The following is a 20556-nucleotide window of genomic DNA, read 5'->3' on the forward strand; positions in this document are numbered from 1 at the left end:
TGGCCCAAAGTCACAGAGCCTGTTTTTCATGCCTAAGACATAACTAGAACTCCAGGTCCCCTGGTTTCTATCCCAGCACCTTAAGCACTACGCCAAATTGGCTTGTGAGTGTGTATGTCGCACATATGCATTATGTACCTGGAAGCACATTGAATATATTGTTCAAAGATACATATCCTACCTATGTTCCCCAAAGATACTGTTTTAAAATAAAAGATGCTCAGAACAATTTGCAACAAAAGTAGGTCACTATCATCATGTGAAAACAGTTTGATAAAAATTGCCAAAGCTTGAAAACCACAGCAGAAAGTGAATAATGATCAGGGTTAAATGAAGGTATTGAAGAAACAGGAGAGAGTGTATGAATTTGAAAAGATCTTTGTCATGTGGCTCAGCATGAATAATAATGTAACTAGAGATATCTCTCTAGGGCAGGGGTGTCAAACTCAATTTCATTGAGGGCCGCATCAGTATTGCGGTTACCCTCAGGGGGCTGGGTGGGTATGGCCCGGGTGGGCATGGCCTACTGGGTGGGTGTGGCTAGAGTGCGTATGGCCTACTGGGTGGGCATGGCCAGCTCTACATCATTCGCATCAAGGGTGCCTATGGGGGCCTGGGCAGGAGTGGGACAGATCTGAGGGTCTCTGGCAGAAGGAGGGTCTCTGGGCCAAGGCAGTGGGGGCCGTTCCCTCACTGTTTCCAGGATGTCTTCGCGGGCCACATGAAACCACTTCACAGGCCGGATCCGGCCCCCGGGCCTTGTGTTTGACATGTCTGCTCTAGGGTAATGCTACAAAGACTTATTATAAAGCACACTTGTTTACAATGGACAAAGTTCTAATATATTCATGCATGAATAAACCAATAAAATATACTGGTAGAAAAATGAATATATCAAATAACATAAGCTGATATGTTGACCAATTTATTTAATCAAACTGAACAAGACGCCTTTTATGTCGTTCAACAAATTCATTTTCTGCCAGTTATGAATACATCCAATTTCCCTTTCAGATATGAGGGGCCACCTTTTCTATAGGCAGTATTAATACCCTGAGCAGGGGGTTGGACTAGAAGACCTCCACGGTCTCTTCCAACTCTGTTATTCCATTCAATTCCATTTCAATCAGTTTATCACTTCACATTTTAATAAACTAAACAACAAACAAGATAGAAAGCTAAACCTACCCGTTCCAAAGTCAGTGTCCCTTGTTTGCATGTTTTGCAACGAACTCGGAGTTTCCCAGGTTTCACAGCTTGGCAGAAGCTTTTACAGAAAACATAAAAACTGCTGTACTTAACTTCTGTTGGGAGAAACAGAAATGCAAACCCTTCATTTATTAAGACACCAACATTTCATTGTGCATGTGTGCGTGTGTGTGTGTGTGTAATAAAAACTCAGAAACAAAGAAAATCCACATACAGAATATCAGAATGACTTTTTTTCTATTTTGCATAGCAACAAATCAAAATCAAATACATTGGATTTTATTTGGAAAAGGATAAACTTTTAGGTATTTATATCTATTCCCAGGGCTTTTTTTGTCATAGAACGCTCAGAACGGAGTTCCGGCACCTTTTTTGGATGGAACCTTGTAGGGTAGGCAAGGCGGGTTGTAGGACATGTGTGAGTTCCGGCACCTTTTTCTTTTACAAAAAAACCCACTGTCTATTCCCTAATGCAGCACTTCTATATCTGTTCTCTTTATCCTTCGCCTCCACCACTCCTTCTAGTCCACCGGAAGAGCTAAACAATCTCCATTCTGGCAAGGGTGAATATTATTATTAGACAAATTTATTAAACAGCTTCTCTTTCCATTGGGTGATTGAAGCAATATACAGAAATCAGATAAAAGCAGCAGTAACATAAAATACACCACAATACACTGAAATCAAACACAATCACAATAAGTTAACAAGAGAAGCCAGAATATTCATCACAATAAAATCTGAAGGCATCATTTAAGAACATTAAAAAGGTAATGGAACAATATAGTCTACACCAGCTGCCAAATGTATAATAAAGAGGAAGCTAACTTGATTTGTCTCCCTATTCTCTTATTATAGACTTGCAATAATAAACCCAGGGCTGGGGATGGGAGAGGCAGGGAATATCAGCAGCTATTCAGAATGCCAGTGAAAGGTAAGCCATAAACTTTGCTGCTGAATCTGTAAGGAATTCTTTCCAGTATCTTAAAAACACATGGGAACTGCCACTATGGTGGGAAAACATTTAAATGGTAAAAGCAAACAGTTATGGATCTTTATTATAAAACTAAGGTGTGTCACTTCACACCTTTCCAGTAAAATGCCCATTCTATGGCTGTGACTCACACATATTTTATATCTCTATTTCCTGTAACAAAAACTTATATACCATCAAACCCCAAGCGGCTTGCAAAAATGTGGCATTAGATAACTCAAACATCAATCTATCCATGCAGGAACTGTTCATAGAAGAAAACTCACACGCCCTACGCCAGTACATAAAATGCGTGAAGGAGCATTAAGCATCTTTCGTGGGCATCTTTGCGAGGAGCTGAAGGCAGATCTGCCTGACATTTTCAACCTATCAAGAATAACATAAGAGGGGAATGCCCCAAGACAGGAATGAACCATTTATCCTGCTTTTAGGGGTGCTGCACTCCAGAGGGGAGCAGGACAAAGCCAAAAATGGGCCTGATAGGGCTGAGAATTTTAGTTAGTGAAATGGGTAGCTTAAGCATATACATCAATTAAGACACTCATTTGGCCCCTGAAAAAACAGTCCCAATTACTGAAGGGGAAGGAGTAAAATATTCACATAATCTTCATGCAGCATAGCTAGTTAGATTTTTGGTGAGCTCTATTCCACACATCCCAACAGTGTTAACTTACAGAAAATAGCTTGAGAAATAAACAATTTCATATGAGAAAGAGGTGATCCTTCAAATATTTAGGACAACAAAGAAAACAATATTTGTTGCAGCTGTTTTGTAGCTGTTTTGTACTTTTCTTCATGATTCCTTTTGCAGCCTGGCTTTGTTCCTCCTATTGATAACAAGCAGACTTCCCAAAGTGCCAAGCTAATCTGCTCTTTTGATCAGCACTTATTGGCTGTAGAGAAATCACTCCTAAGCTAAAGTGAAGTTTTAAATAAAAGCAAAGCCCCACTCATAAAAAAGACTGTATTGACTAGAACAGCTTTTCCCGGTGACAGAGGTCAGCAACAGCACGACTACTTTGTTGATAAGCACTGGTTTAGTATTAATTTCAGTGCTGCAGAAAACAAAACAAAAAAAAGTAAACCATCTTTACCCATCAGATTTACAATTACAAGCTTAGGGACATGGAGAATCAATGCTGCATCTATGTGGCTGCTAGGAGTTAAAAATGACAATGGCATGTAATCTGTGAAGGAAAGAAAAAAAAGGGAGGGGGGAAGTGAAGGAAAGAAAAGCTTTATGCACCAGTTCACAGTTTCAACTCTCATTTGGCTATGGTCAAGGACCTCCTTGTGCCCTGACCATTAGTGTTCCTTTTACCAAACCACCTGGTTTTGACCTGCCTCACTTTGTCTGGTTGAAACTGAACAGAATTAGGCATGATATTGGAAGAAGTGCCTCTGCCCTGTATCAGTGGGGATGGAAAGATTCCCCTTGTTGCAATTGTGCTGATATGAAAACTATTAAACATATCGTGCAAGGTTGCCCAGGCTGTGCATGATTTGGTTCCCCAGAAGAACCAAATATCGCAAACCATTTCACTAAGGTCCAAAGTGCTGTTAAACACAAGGCTAGTTGTGAAAAGATTGGACTAAGATTATAAGAAGTTATATATTATCCTACCCAAAGGGGAGAATGTTGGGCATATGGTGATAGCCTACATACTTGGGTTGAAAATATATAAACTATGATGTTGTGTCTTTAAGATGTTAATTGGCTGATGGGTGTGTAAGTGTTCTCATGGCCATAAGAGGGAGCTAGGAACGTAGCTTCTCTCTCTGCTCTCACTGTTTTTGCTATTGTTGGTTTACTACTGTGTTAAACCTAAACAACTGTGCTTTTGACCTCTGGACCGGTAAGAAGACTTTGTATTTGGATTATTACTTGGACTGTTACTATTTTGTATGACCTGGACTGTTTATTTTTGACCGTGCTTTGTTTTTCAACCACAAAGTAAAATATTTTTTTCTGTTTATCACAACTCAGTGTCTCTTGTGGTTACTGTGTGACTGTTACTGCTCTCAGTACCCTTCATTGTCTGTGCAACTTCTTGTAGTTCAAGGAGACCTCTGCACACTTACTGACAGGAAGTGAAGGAAAGAAAAGCTTTATGCACCAGTTCACAGTTTCAACTCTCATTTGGCTATGGTCAAGGACCTCCTTGTGCCCTGACCATTAGTGTTCCTTTTACCAAACCACCTGGTTTTGACCTGCCTCACTTTGTCTCATTGAAACTGAACAGAATTAGGCATGATATTGGAAGAAGTGCCTCTGCCCTGTATCAGTGGGGATGGAAAGATTCCCCTTGTTGCAATTGTGCTGATATGAAAACTATTAAACATATCGTGCAAGGTTGCCCAGGCTGTGCATGATTTGGTTCCCCAGAAGATCTGAATAAAGCAGCATCAGAGGCGATCACCAAGATCACTGAATTGGACATCCAGTTATAAGGTCATACCCACATAGAAGTTTTATAATTACCGTATGTGGACTGTGTATATGTTTATTTCTCTTCTGTCATGCTCTCATATGCTAAATAATAACAATTTCAACTTGCATTTGTCATAAAATCAGCATCTCTTTCATGCTGGAAACTCTGGTTTTAAATACTGTGGGTTTTCTTGTACAGGAGAAATTTCTGAAACTGACTTCAAAAGCAGCCCCCTAAGACTATTAGAGCAATCTACAGTAGAAGAAATTAAAGTAGGAATGAACACATCTAATCAACTCGATATAACCCTGGAGAGAATGAAAAGAGAAGCTTTAAAAGGAACTTTAGAAGGAAGGAATAGGAAAGAATTTGGCAGAAAGTTTTGGTTAACTTGCATAAGTCATCCTGGCCAATGACTAGGCTCATTTTCTTGCTGGCTGAAGAATTTTGGGAACTGAAGTCTAAAGTTGCTGAGGTTGAGAAGCACTCCTTTAAAGACCTTATTTGTTCAAAGTCATCCCAAAATAGTGAAAGTTGGCCCTGTTTAATTTAGCACAGCAGAAATATGCAGGGATCACACTTGTGTAGATTGAAAGTTGTCAAGTTACCCAAATGTTAATTTACTTCCTTAATGAAAAGGCAATCTTTCAACATTAAACACAGAATGAAAGAGAAAAGTTGACAAGTTACAGATTTTTCAATTTACTGGACTAATTTAAAACATGATGGCATTAAATATTTGAATGGAAAGCTCCCATAAACCAGTTCAGAGTTACTGTAATTAATTTACCTGCAGCTCAGAATGTAAACAACATTTAAGATTGCCAGAGTTTGAAAGAAGGAGCTGTTTGTTTTACTTGAGAGCCATGAAAACTGCCATTACCTTAATAATTTTTTGTTATATCTTTCAAAGTTATTTGAGGAAATTTAAAGCCACTTGCCAAAGAAACCTTTTTGATTTGGAAAGGTTTACCACTAGTAATTGCAGCACTTTGGCATCCTTAGGTAACATTGAAAAGCTAGGCAGGGTTAAACCTGGCTGATTCTGGGATGGGAGACCAACAGAAAAAAAACAAACAAACTGGCTGGCAAGTTGAAAAAAAATAGACATCTCGTAAGACATCTCGTAACCTTTGTATTTTTGTATTTTTTATATATCTGCCCTGTTCACCGCCCTGAGTCCTTCAGGAGAAGGGCGGTATATAAATAAAATTATGATTATGATTATGATTATTATAAACTATTTCCATACTGTTGCCAGGAACTGAGCAAAACACAAAAAAACTCTATCTTAAAAAAAACGTTACTGAGTAACACACATCCCTTTTACATTTCAGAACCATAATCCAATGGCAAAACCACCCAATTATCACCCAGGAGGAATCTAGAGTTGTGCAACTACTCTTTTTTAAGGCCATAGGTAGCCTACCAAAGCTCTGGGTGTACTCCAACTGTTAATTATTGTTGTTGTTGTTAGTTGTCAAATCATGTCCGACCCATTTTGACCCTATGGACGACGTTTCTCCAGGCCTTCCTGTCCTCTACCATCTTCTGGAGTCCATTTAAGCTCACACCTACTGCTTCAGTGACTCCATCCAGCCACCTCATTCTCTGTCGTCCCCTTCTTCTATTGCCCTCAGTCTTTCCCAGCATTAGGCTCTTCTCCAGTGAGTCCCTCCTTCTCATTAGGTGGCCAAAGTATTTGAGTTTCAGCTTCAGGATCTGGCCTTCTAAAGAGCAGTCAGGGTTGATCTCCTCTAGGACTGACCGGTTTGATCGCCTTGCAGTCCAAGGGACTCGCAGGAGTCTTCTCCAGCACCATAGTTCAAAGGCTTCAATTATTTGGCGCTCAGCCTTTTTTAAGGTCCAGCTTTCACTGCCATACATTGCAACTGGGAAGACCATAGCCTTGACTATACGCACTTTTGTTGACAGGCTGATGTCTCTGCTTTTTAGTGTACTGTCTAGATTTGCCATGGCTTTCCTCCCCAGGAGCAAGCGTCTTTTAATTTCTTGGCTACAGTCCCCATCTGCAGTGATCTTGGAGCCCAGGAAAATAAAATCTGTCACTACCTCCATTTCTTCCCCATCTATTTGCCAGGAATTGAGAGGTCCAGATGCCATGATTTTATTTTTCTTAATGTTAAGTTTCAACCCAAGTTTTGCACTCTCCTTCTTCACCCACAACAAGAGGCTCTTTAGTTCTTTTTCACTTTCTGCCATTAGAGTGGTATCATCTGCATATCTTAGGTTGTTAATTATTAACATGACTGAAATGAAATCATTTAAATACATAGCATCATTTATGATTTTTATTGTTGATATGACTAGCCCTCCTGGCTTTGATCTATTTTTTGGGTTGATGGTGGTGGTGGTGGTGGTGATGAGGACCACAATCTCCACTGTGCAACTAAAGAAAAAAAATCTTTTAAGTTAGATTGCAGTTCTAATACAGAGAGGCTAACTTCAGGTTAAATGCAGTTAAGTAGTAAATGCAATGATGCACATATAACTTGATGAATTGTAATGCCAACACTGGATACTGATAGTGACTGCAAAATTAGGGCAAAAAATCAGTATGAAAGCCAGAAATTCATGTGTCCTGCAAGACACAGCAAGAATTGTGTAACACTTTCTACTTACTATGCCTCATAAAAACTTACACAAAAAACCCACTCTTGTCTAGCAATAGCAGTAACACATAGACTTATATACTATTCCATAGTCCTTTACAGCACTCTCTAACCAGTTTACAGAATCAGCATATAGATACCAACAATCTGGGTCCTCATTTACCAACCTTAGAAGGATGGAAGGCTGAGTCAACCTTGAGCTTGTGAGGATTGAACTCCTGGCAGTGGGCAGAATTAGCCTGCAATACTGCATTCTAATCACTGCCAAACCCCAGTATTATTAATCTCTTTCGTGAATACCATCAGGCCATCACAAGTACTAAACTTAACATAAGGAAAAAAATAAAGTACGCCTACATAGATTAGTGCTAGACGGTGCTTGCTAACAAGCAGGCCCATGCAAAGATGTGGACTAATTTGCCAGTTCTTTCCTGAAGCAAATTTGCTCAATGTGCCACAGGAGGTGCCCCCAGATCTTCCAGAACGAAGTAAATGGCTATTTGCATCAACCTGTCTGCTACTTTATGCAGATTGGCTGATAGCAATCTTAAACTTCTGTAGACACATTATTGGGTTTCTGTAGAGAGCAATATCACCAGCAATGAGAACAAGAGGCAATCAGAATAAATTAAAAGAATATGAATGTATTGTGCCTCACTAGCAACACAACTCCTAATCTAACAATAGCAGTCCCTGTTTCCCTTGAATCGTCAGGGCTAATTTCTCACAAACAACCTTGATTAAGATTATCTCCCTTTGTTTTCAGGGTCTAAAAGAGGTGAAAATAAATCTGCCTCAAACACAATATCAACTCTGAAGTAGTATTAATACAAAAAAATCATAATTAAGGCACAGCGCCGGCAATCACTCAAATTGCAGCAGTATCACCCTTACAACCTTGTCTTCCCTGTTCAATCAAGCACTCTAGGCTTTCACGAAGTTTTCCATTAACAGTTTATAGCACTGGCATGCTGTTAAAATGTGCAGATACAGCAACTGTTGATTAAAACATTAAAGTCCAACTTTTACATCGAAGGCATGGTGCTTAATGTGTGGGCATGCACGTACACTTAAGGAAATGAACCATTTCAAAAATTATTGTCCATGTGTTTTCTCTTCCTACAGGAAAATGTAATTATTGATGTTAATCAGGATTCTCTTGGCAAATACATGCAACATTATGGAACCATATGTGTCTCGTGCATAATCATATACAGGATTGGCCTTTGAAAGATCTTGGTGGGATTAAATATGACAAAAGTCAACAGGAGGTACATGGCTAGATTTTTTTTTGTAACCTTATGCACTTTCCATTTATAGAAAAATTACTGCCATTTCTGGTTATATCATTTTTGTATCGTTGCTATAAAGCACAAGACCATGAAGAGATGCACCACTGAGTTGGAATGAATTTGCTGCAGCTATGTCAGAATCTTAATGTTCCATCTCTTTTCAAGTTACCCATCATAGTATTAAATCTCCATGTTTCCAGTCTCAAACTTCATTAAATTTTGGATAACTGTTTTCACTGCTTAAAGTGGTTTAAGTATTCTTCTTCAGTATGGTGGTTCCAAAGATGAATCAAATGACAACTGTAACTGTAATCAAGTTTCATCTGGTCTTCAAAACTTTCATCCAAACCATTGGTCAGCTTCTGGAATAGCAAGTCATCCATCATACAGAGATAACTGCCATCTTGAAGTTTTTATCCCATCCCAGCCTATGGAGACCTTGATAGTCACAGTCATCTTATGGGATCTAGGAAGAATGTCTTCTAAGTGGTGGCTCTTCTCTCGAGGAATGATCTTCTCCAGAGATTGGTTCCATTCCTTTGACATTCTGCAAACTACTAAAGCCCTAATTCCTAGACCTTGAGTCAAGATAGTGGTTGAGCCCTTTTGGTTTATTTGTTTTGGTTCTATCTTCTAGCTGCTCAGAATCACTTTGGAATTGGGTGGCCTTGAAACTAGAATAATAAATCCAATTTAAAATAGCTAAATTTTGAACTCTTTGGTTTTGAACTCTTTGGTTTACCATACAACCTTCCTTGGGGGCCACTCATCAAATTTGATTGTTTAACATCCTTAGGTAAATCGATCTGCCCATATTAAATGATGGATCAAAAAACCATTATATTATTACATTTTTTCTTGATTGGATTAATGGTAGGACATTGAAATGGAAACAAAATCTTTAGTATTTGTACTAGTATTTATATAAAGAAAAATATTTACTTAAAGGTCCTAAGGGAACACTTGTATTTGTGCTGTGTTGTCTAATTCTGGCAGACCGCAAAAGAGGCAGAATAGATTAAAAAGAGAAAGCTGCATTAATTCAAATGAGGTAACTATTATTTATCCTATTTATCAAATAATATAATTATAATTTATTTATAAGCCACCTTTGAAGTACAGTGGAGGAGGGCTTAGTACTTTAATAATATCAATTAATGAATGATTTCTATTCTGATTTGGCTGGTGAGGAAGCATAAAGCTTACTTAATTCATTTATTCCTCATCCTCCAGGAATAATGCATAGAATTGTCTTTTCCAATTTTATCTTAGGCTGTTTGTAACACTTTATTAGATTATAGAATAAAATAAAAAAATACAAAAGCAAATATTATAATAAAAATGGGTTCAGAGAAAAGGTCCAAAGTTATTGTCAGCCCCATTAGATAGACCAGGCCAGAAAATCAAATCCACAGGGAGGCTAAAACTACTTTTACTGAGAGTGGCTATAATAACTGAATCCCATAAGTCTCATTGTGCTATATCAGGGGTCTTCAAGCTTGGCCCTTTTATGACTTGTGGACTTCAACTCCCAGAATTCCTCAGCCAGTGTGCCAGTTGAAGTCCACAGTCATAAAAGGGCCAAGTTTGAAGACCTCCTATGCTATATCTACTCCCTCCTTCATATACTCCTGTGAATTAGGAAGGTGTCTATCTGAGCCTCTTAGGCATACTTTTTGTCTGATGTGGATGTAAAATATGTTTAAATTCTTTTTACTCTGGGAACAGAGCTTGCATATTTCCAAAAGGGTCCTTCCTTACTTTCTACAATGACTTACTAGAAGTGAGCCCCCAAACTAAGTTGGAGCTTAGACTTTTTCTGGTTCTTGTCTTGAGTGAAAAAAAAAAAAAGATTGTGACTATAGTGCCCACAGAGGCCAAGGTACTCACAATAACTCTGGATGGGATCCATAGGACATCTAAATTATATAAAATGCTTGAGAGAAAATGACTTCAGAAGTGTAGGCACAGGTTTTAGGAAGCTGTTATGTATATTGAAGTGAGTTAAGTGGGCTTTTACAAAACTCAGATGAGTTACAATACCATTTTCAAAAGATAATTTTCTGTATAGGTATATAATTAAATATAGAGTATTTAGAATATTAATACCGAGCACATGACTGGGGAATTCTGGAGTTAAAGTTCACATATCCTAAAACTGCCAAGTTTGAAAAACACTGTCCCAAAACATTTCTCCAGTGTAGTTGATGGAGCAGTGGGCTAATGCCTCCTTAAGTAACACCAGCTACCTGCAATTAGTGCAGGTTCGCATCCCACCAGGCTCAAGGTTGACTCAGCCTTCCATCCTTCCGAGGTAGGTAAAATGAGGACCCAGATTGTTGGGGGCAATAAGCTGACTTTGTAATAATGCCGCTTGGGGGTGTGTGTGAAAGCCCTAATAAGCAGGCATATACATAGAATGAAGGCTATTGCTAAGCACATTAATTTGTGCTTTAAATTGTAAGCCGCCCTGAGTCTTCGGAGAAGGGCGGGATATAAATGGGATTAAAAAAAAATAGTGGAAGAGGCAGAAGGATTGGTTGAGCGACGATCATATGAGACTAATCAGATGTTTAAAAAAAAAGAAAAGAAAAGCAGGAAGGAACAGAAAACATGCATAGACTGTGCAAGTTCAGGAACATATCACGGTATGATAGTTGGTCTAGATTAGAAATACTAGACATAACTAGGTGACATGCAAGTTTAATTGATATAATATAATAGTAGGGTTTAAGTTATTCAGCCAGCACTTATGAGTTGGTGAGGAAAGGCTGGTCAGGACGAGTTCCCAGGTTTTCTCTGCCATGCTACCAAGCTTGGCACAGACTGGCTTGTCTGAGTACCCATGCTCTTTCCCTCCAATCTTGTGTTGACCTGAGCCTGGGGCTACCTGTGGTAGAACCACTGCAAGTAAGAAAAACAGCACTGCTGCTTAGAGATGGAATGGATGGCAATGTAAATGGGGATGTGCGATGGAGTATGGGGCACGAGGAAGAAGGATCAGGGATGCTTTGGTTATATAAGGAGCTGTGGTAAGTGGTCTGGGGCTTAATACAGAGTTTGACATCATTTTGGTAACAAGGCATATTCAGGGATGCTATTTGCCATGTAACATATATCCTAAACACATCTTATACATCTCTGAAAAAAGTATCAGTGATTTAATATTGGCATCTTATGAAAAATGCCCTTTGAATGTGTGTGTGGCTATGTTTCTCCAGCCTGAAATTAACAGCTGATTTCTACCATTTATGATTAATGTCTTTTTCAAATCCAATTACTTCCAACTGTTTACATTCTTCCGCCAGCCTCTGCTGACAAATTTTGAATTTGACCCAAACGATTTTGTAGACAGCAATGTTTTTGAGCAGCTTGGAACAAAAGAAAGTGAATTTGTCAATAAAGTGGTACACAAATACAAGAAACCGTTATATCTCACTGGCTTTATTTATTTTTTAATCCAGCCATCTGACAAGAATTACACCATTGGCAATTATCCAAAGAAGCATAAGGAGAAAGTCAGGAAACAACATCTGACGACATTTTGCATTATTTTTTACATGAAATTTTTCAAAATCTGTTTAAAAGATGTATTTGGGGAATTGCTTAGCAGTGCTAAACTACATGCAGAGAACTTGATCAGCCTAACCTGAGGTTATGATCTGCAAATAGTCACTTTCTTATTGCTTGATTTTTCTAATTGGTAGAAATCATGGGGGCTATCATTTAAAGAAAAACATGGGAACATTCAAGCACTTGAGTATCAATTAGGCTCTCAGCCTAAGCATGTTAGTTTATAGTGCAGCAAGATGAAGTAAGATTGCAATATCAGAGAATTGCTGATACAGTGAAAAATTAAATATCGTGTTTTGTGGGACATATCAAGCAATATAAAGCTGAGGAGAGCTGATGAAACTTCTCGGATGAGAAGGGAAACATCTTCAAAGGGAAAAAAAAGTCCAGTTGTCCTTTGAAAAAACACTTTGGGACATGATCTGGATGACTGAGAATCTCCACAGACATTAAGCAATATAATAGTATTAGCTGTGCCCAAAACTATATAAAATAAATTAGAATTAAGAAAAGGTTTCCACATTATTTCCCCTGAAGAATATTAGATGGACATTTTCACAGTCAGATTTATTATTAGGGAAATATCTGAAATCTTCTATTCAATATTCCCTATTTATTAACACTAAATTTATTAACACTAAATAACTTGCCTATCTAAAAAGTATATCTTAAGCAACTGATATAGTTTAAATATTCTGATTTCTAATTGTACATCTTTCATGAATCCCAGGTATCAGGCCTGGTAAGATGACAACTTTCAACTTTCTAAAAGAAATTGGCATTGCTGATTGAGTATCCATTTTACTATATCAAAATCTTGTTTTTACAGCTTCTCAGACTTATATTAATAAAACTAATGAGAAGTGACAAGTGATTTCCCAGTCTATGTATTTGCAATTTTATTGCATTGCTAAATTGTACTTCATGCATTATGATCTTTCTTGGAACTTTACGTAACTATTTGCATTTTACTCCCTGTAGTACAAGAGAGAGAAATACAAACTCTGTGTTTAGACTGCAGCAAAATAAAATGTACTTTAGGCGTAACCAAATGATCTAGTGAGGAATAAACTGATAATCTTACGGTGCATGTCAAATATTTGTTGATTTAACGGAACTGATTTCTCATCCAAAAATGCTGACATAAAGCCAAAGTAAAAAAATAATTTTTGAGTAGAAAATTCTTTGGAAGCCAACTTACAACCATCATTATTCTATAGACTTTCAATATTCTAGCAACCAATATTAGGGCTGATAGGAATATTCATGTTTTTGCAGTAATATATATTGCTTAGAATCTCTTTATGTGGAATCAAGAAAGTCATATATAAAGTCAAACATTATACTTAGTTATTAATCTTCTCTTCCATTCAGTGTAGAAATGGTATATAGTATATCAGCTCAATGTAGCTACCTGCATGCCATAGACCTTGAATCTTATACATTATAACTGATAGAATAAATCCATATGCATGAAGAACGGCATATGAACAAAATGACACATTAATCACATTTCCTTTTTTCATACCTCTCTCTATTAGTATTATTATTACATTAGCCTTAGTGGTATATGAGCTCATGCATTTTTCTGATCTATACCCCACAGACACAATTCACCCTACTTCCTTCTTACATAGCATCATGTTTACTGTCAAGTTTCTTATTATGTGTACATTTCCTCATGGTTGTACGAATACAACTGAAGTAACATTCCATTCATATGTTCAGTTTTGGGGGTTGGGAAAGAGAAAAAAATACCAATTATTTAAAAAATAATATAAATGTACAATGTAAAAATCAAATATAAAAATAATATATTTTTAAGGCTCTAATGTTCTACATTGTTTTTGTGTGTTTGTGTTATTGACTGCTCAGCTGGGAAAGGATTAACAATACTATCAATAAATTAGGAACAATGAATAAGATTCATCAAGACATCAGGGATAAAGGTGAGGAACAGACACAATTAATCACAGTGCCTCTGGGCAAAGGGCCCTTTAAGGGCAACTGGGTCAAGGCCCAAGGTCAAGGCCATACTTCTACAAGCTTTAGGCAGCATTTGAGTCAATGCAATTTTCAGCACTTTTTTTTTACTAAGTTTTCCTCTTAACAATCCAAGGGACAACAATTTTTATGAAGAATGAACACTTCTATCCAAGATTTTAGTTCCATTCCTATGTTCTACTTCATTGTTTATATTCGCCCAACACCATCTTTAAGGCATAGGACTAATATATAAGACCTAGTAGTTTGGAACTTGGTAGTTCCCTCCCACAAACTTCTTTCTATTAGGCTAAATGATTAATCTGTTAGGCTTTTGCACTTTTTCTTTCTCACTTAGTAACAGGTGACCAAACTAGGTATTTCTTGTTCTCAAGCCAATGTTAGCTAGAGAGTAAAACTTTTAACACTTTGTTCCCACAATGCCCTTTGCTATGTTGGTGTCCAGGTAGTGTAACCCACTGTGCCTGTAGTTTAAATACAACTCTTTGTTCCTATACAAAATCCAGGGTGTGAGAAAAGCAATGAATATAAAACTTTAGCAAGACCCTAAATTAACACACCTCACACAAATATTATTGTCCCTTTTGGAATGGGGTATCCTGCACTTTCTTGAGTAATTCAAAAAAGAAAAAATTTAACTGCGCAAGACAATCCTGGCAGTCTTTTTTATATTTTGGACTTGTCCTACATTTACAGGTAGTCCTTGATGTATGACCACAATTGAGCCCAAATTTCCATTGCTAAGTAAGACAGCTGGTTAAGTGATTTTTTCCTCATTTTACGACAATTCTTCCCGTAGATGTAAAATGAATCACTGCAGTTGTTAAGTTAGTAACAGGATTGTTAAGTGAGTCTGGCTTCCCCATTGACTTTGCTTGTCAAAAGGTCGCAAAAGATGATCACAAGACCTCAGGACACTGGAACCATCATAAATATACGCCAGTTGCCAGGCAACGGAATTTTGATCACATGACCACTGGGTAATGTTCCAAAAGGGTTATAAGTTAGTTTTTTCAATGGTGTTGTAACTTCAAATGATCATTAAATGAATGGTTGTAAGTTGATGACTACCTGTATTTCTATGTAGGATTTATTTAATTCAACCCACTCAAGTCATGCAGTGCTCGTTTATTGTGACCAGAGGTGTTCCTGGGATGGAAGACTGAAGAACACTGAGAATCTATGTCAAGAGAGTATAATCCTATCAGGCTCACCCAAGAGGTGAAAGTCATACCAGCTGCACAGCTAAAGCAAGCTGTAGTCTATAATAGGCGATAGCAATTTAGGAAGAAGTTGGAGGCAGATGATCACTTTAATAATAATGGCAAGGGCATCAATTCATACTGCATGGGAGAAGATAACAGGAAACCCTTCTTATATTTTACCAAGAAACCTACAGGTGGTCATTGACTTATGATTGGATATCTGTCAAGAAATATGAGATAGATTTAATTCTTCCCATACCACCATGCCCTGGATAGATTCATTCAAAAAGTGATGTAACAACATAGCCTTAAAAGATGATCGTTGCCTCTGCCTGGCAGAGAAAAAGGATATTTATGTATACAAGTTTGCATGTTTTCTCTTTAAGTGTGGTCAACAAATCACTTAATAGTCTAGATTTGGTCTTTCATAATATTCTAATTAGTTTTTGTGCTATCTTCAAAGATTGGACTGGGGATTGTCATCAAACATAAATCTGGGGAAGATTGCTATATATGTTCATAAATATTGCAATCAATTGGTCACAAAAAGCACATAATAATGATCCTCAGTTACAGCATTGTGATAAAGGTCATGATATAATGCCATAGGCCAGGATGCCCAACCTTGTGATCTTTGACATGGCTGGATGGGGAATTCTGGGAACTGAAATTCACAAGTCTTAAAGTTGGCAAGGACGAACACTCCTGCCATAGACTAAGGAGGAAAAGATTGAGGCACACACTGTTTGAGTAGAACCTTAAATATATTTAGTCTAATGCTGTGTTGAGGATACCACTAGTTAATACTGTGTAAATAGTCTGCAGTTTTTCTGGAAAGAAAAAAGACTCCCAGTGGAATTAGATTATGGTGAACCACATAACAAATTATTTTGTGTGGGGGTGGAAGAAAGAGTTTCAAAACCACTATCAAATTGTTGCGCTAAATAAGTCATGTGGGAAACAAAATAAATGCCATGAAGCCTAATGTAGCCTCCACAGAAATCTGCAGCATTAAATTTTATATTAACATATAAATTATTCACAAAAATCTGTAACACTTTCTCATAAGGGTCAGTGATAAATACTTGATGGAACATAAAAGCCATAGACATGCTTATAAATTAGTAAGTATGTTATGAATGGTATTATAAACCGTTAATAAATTGTAATGGTGTTAAATATTAATAACAACTGTCATAGAGGACATCTGCGTATCAATGGATCTATGATGTATCACACCATAGCACCAATAAAGAAAGTAAGCAATTGGTTTGATGGTCTTTCAAGGTTATTTAGAAGAAAGACAAGGATGTCCACCAACTGGTTAGAATTTTGTGCGAAATGATGACGTAGAAATAGTATATGACCTAGAAATAGTCTAGAAATTATGGAACTTCAAAAGCAAGATCTATTGTTGAAAGAAAAATCTTCATCAGGGTCCAGTCCAAGCCGGGAATAAACAACACGGAGACTGCTTTAGGAAGAAGGTTGTAATTTATTGAAGAGGAGAGCCAGACAGAAAGATGGCTCTGGAAAAACTGACCATGTGGAACAGAGTGGTGGGCTTTTATAGCTTCTGGGGCTCTTGAGATTGTTTCCTTTTCCTGTTCCTGTTTGAGGCTTTGTATTTCCTGTGTCATGTACTTTGACCTGAGTCTGAGTTTGCCCTTTTGGTATTGGTGGGTTAATCCTATTATGTCTTGTGATTAGAATTTGGGTGGGCTTATGTAGATTTTAGGTGTCTTTGTCTTCCTAATTTATAGGTTCCTGGCTCCAATCTTCCTGAATGGATTACTGAATTTGCATTTCTAAAAGCTGGCCTCTGCCTAGGGGCTGGGGATGATTTCTGGGGGCTGGTTTCTGTTTTTTTAAAGATCTTCTCCTTTATTCCTTTTGGAAAATATATTCTGCCTTTTTTAATATTCCCCAAAATATTTCTTTCTCTGGATTCTTCCCACACTATTATTAGTCCAAATCTTAAATTTATGAGCTTAATTCTCCAAGTCCTATTGATTATTTAATTGTGTGCTCAGGCAATAGCAGTGATAATTTTCTATTATTAATTTTATTAACCAGGACTGACAATAACGGACTTCTTTGACCACAATTAGAATTATATTTTTGCTGTGAACTTGTGTGTGTTTACTGTAAGTCAGTTGATACACCCACTCCCAAAGGTCAACAGTGTTTATGTGATTCTGTGAATGCTGAAAAATCAACCCCAAATCCACAGCATCTGTGGTCTAATTCAGAAAGGAAAGGAAAGATGAACGACAACTTCTCATAGACAATGATCTATGGAAAGAGTCAGCAAACTTTTTTCTGTAAAGGGCCAAATCCTGGCCCTCCATGGGCGTGGCTAATAAGTCTGCTGGGCAAGGATGGTGCTGGTCCACCAACAAAGAGGCTGCTGATAAGTTCCCCCCCCCTCCCTGATGTACCTCCCCTAGCTCCACTCTTCATTCTGGAAGCTAGGATGAATTTCAGTCTTGGTAATCTGCTGCTGCTCACCTGCCCAATATTCTTAGCCCATGGACCATGCTGAGCCAGATTGGTCCACAGGCTGTAGTTTCCCAACTCCTGCTCTATTGTAATGCAAAACCCTCCTATGCAAGACCAAAAGGAACCGTTATACTGTAGAGCAGGGGTGTCAAGCTCAATTGTCAAGCAGGGGTGTCAAGCTCAATACTTGGGGAGCACCTGCGGCCGGCGTCAACTTCTCTCTGCCCAGTACGCTCCCACAGAGAGGGCCTCCTCAGGGTGCCACCGGTCAAAGAATGTCTAGTCTCCAAAGACGCAATGACTACCCTCTCCTTCTCTTCTGTTGCTGCTTGCAGTCTCAGGTCTCGTCGGTGTCAAACCCTTCCCCCCTGTCCTTTATTATTAAAATCTGAATTTAGCAACCCCAGCAACTTTCTCCTCACTCTCTCCCTTGCCTCGGCTTGGGATATCCCCCCTGCAAAACAAAGTAGCAAAATTCCACCTTCTCACTCTCTCTCACTCTCTCCTTCCCCCTCCTTCACAGAAAGGGATCAGCTTAAAATCTCCAACCCCTCTTTGACTTTACCTGGTCTCTCTCTGACAAACAGCAACAACAACGTCCCCCACCCCCTTTCTTTCCTCCTTTTTCTTTCCTTCCACCTGATCCATGCCCGCCGCACCCAAAACCGGCAGCAGCTGTACCTATCTATCTATCTATCTATCTATCTATCTATCTATCTATCTATCTATATCTATCTATCTATCTATCCATCCATCTACAAGGACAAGGTAACAACATATGCATCATCATATAAATTATGTACTATCATCATAACTAGTTAAAGCCTTATCAATTAGATCATGACATCATAATGCTCTTATTGTCACCTTCCCTCCTAAACCTCTCTCCTCCCCACTTCTCATGCCCAGATTCCTACATTTTTGTGGATTTGGGGCATTCCTGATTCTATATCTATCTATCAGACAAGTTTTAATGGAATCTCCCCTCTTGATCTGTGTGCTGCTGTAATTTAAGACAATTCCTTGTCTATCTTTTGATTCAGGCAGAAACCATCCCGGTCTTTGAAACTCTCACAAAACACTGAAAGTACCCAAGACAGTTTAAGTGGCCGATTATCAGGCAGGATTACCAATTCGAACTGCTGCTATTCTTAAATGAAAGTGCCATGCAAAATATTCCAGAATCCTGCTTGTCTATGGGAGATTGGATCTGCCATTAATTGCACCTTACATTACAGGCAGTTCTCGACTTATGGACACAATTCAGCCCAACCTTTCTGTTACTAAGCAAGACAATTGTTAAGTGATTTTTGCCCCATTATAAGACCGTTCTTGCCACAATTGTTAAGTGAATCACCAGAGTTATTAAGTTAATAACACGGTTGTTAAATGAATCTGACTTCCCCACTTACTTTGCTTGTCAGAAGGTCACAAAATGGTAATTACATGACCCCAGGGAACTGCAACCATCATAAATATATGCCAGTTGCCAGGTGTCCAAATTTTGATCATGTGACCATGGGGATGCGGCAACATTTGAAAATAAAATGTCACTTTTTTATTTATTAAAGAGTTTTACAAAAACAAAATTTTACAATATATCCCCAAATCCCTCCCACCCCAAACCCGCCCACTTCCCCCCCCACTTCCCAGAGCTAAATACAGGATTATAGTTACAATAATCATATTCTAAATAAAAATTATGCATAATATACAATTAACCAAATTCATAATGTGCTTTAACTCCCCTTTAACATAACTACAAACAAAGTACCAATAACAATATCCCAATAAAATCTACTCATAAGCTAATTGGAACTTTTTAGTCCCATATTTGTTCTGAATATAATTTATCCATCTCCTCCAAACTGAAATATATCTTTCCTGTGAATGATCTTTCAAATAAGCAGAAATCTTAGACATTTCTGCAAGATTCGAAACTTTAAACACCCATTCTTCTATAGTGGGCAAACTACCCTTCTTCCAATATTGTCCCACCAGTAACCGTGCTGCTGTTATCATGTTCAACATCAAGTTAGTTTCTTTAACATCACAATCTACAACAATACCCAATAAAAACAATTGCGGAGAAAACTTTATCTTTCTCTTAAAAATCTTTTGAATGTTCCACCAAATTTTAATCCAAAAAGCTTTTATATTTCTACAAGTCCACCACATGTGAAAATAGGTAGCTTCTAAACTACCACATCTCCAACATTTAGACTGTAAATTAGGATACATGTTGGACAACTTCTTGGGATCCAGATGCCATCTATAAAACATTTTATAAAAATTTTCTCTTAAGTTTTGAGCCTGAGTAAATTTAACATTTCTGACCCAAATTATCTCCCAGGTGTCCAACGAAATTGGTTCCTGAATATTTTGTGCCCACTTTATCATACAGTCTTTAACCAGTTCCGTTTCCAAATCCAATTCAATTAAAGCATTATATATCCTCTTTATATGTGCACAATTTAAATCTCTAATTTGTTTTACTAAATTTTGATCTTTTTTGGTGACATTGTAACTTTGAACGGTCACTAAATGAATGATTTTAAGTCAAGAACTACATGTTATACATGCCATACATGTTACAGGAGGATAAAAATGCAAAAGGGTAGCAAATTTATTCTTCCACATAAACAAAAAAATGATCATAGCAGTCTTCTATTACCTTTCCACCAAAAACAATCCCAGTTAAGAAATGAGATG

General features: G+C 37.8%; 1 protein-coding gene across 3 annotated transcripts in view; it reads right to left on the reverse strand.

The window, feature by feature from the left end:
- Nucleotides 1-20556, reverse strand: part of PRKN (parkin RBR E3 ubiquitin protein ligase) — a 712723-nt gene that overhangs the window by 470747 nt on the left and 221420 nt on the right. For all 3 annotated transcript variants that reach the window (XM_083372991.1, XM_083372990.1, XM_083372989.1), the window contains one exon: nt 1189-1304. In XM_083372991.1, coding sequence (XP_083229117.1) covers nt 1189-1304 — 116 coding nt within the window. The remainder of the gene's footprint in view (nt 1-1188; nt 1305-20556) is intronic.

The sequence above is a fragment of the Vipera ursinii genome, assembly GCF_947247035.1.
Source record: "Vipera ursinii genome assembly, chromosome: 1".
NCBI classification, from domain to species: Eukaryota; Metazoa; Chordata; class Lepidosauria; order Squamata; family Viperidae; genus Vipera; species Vipera ursinii.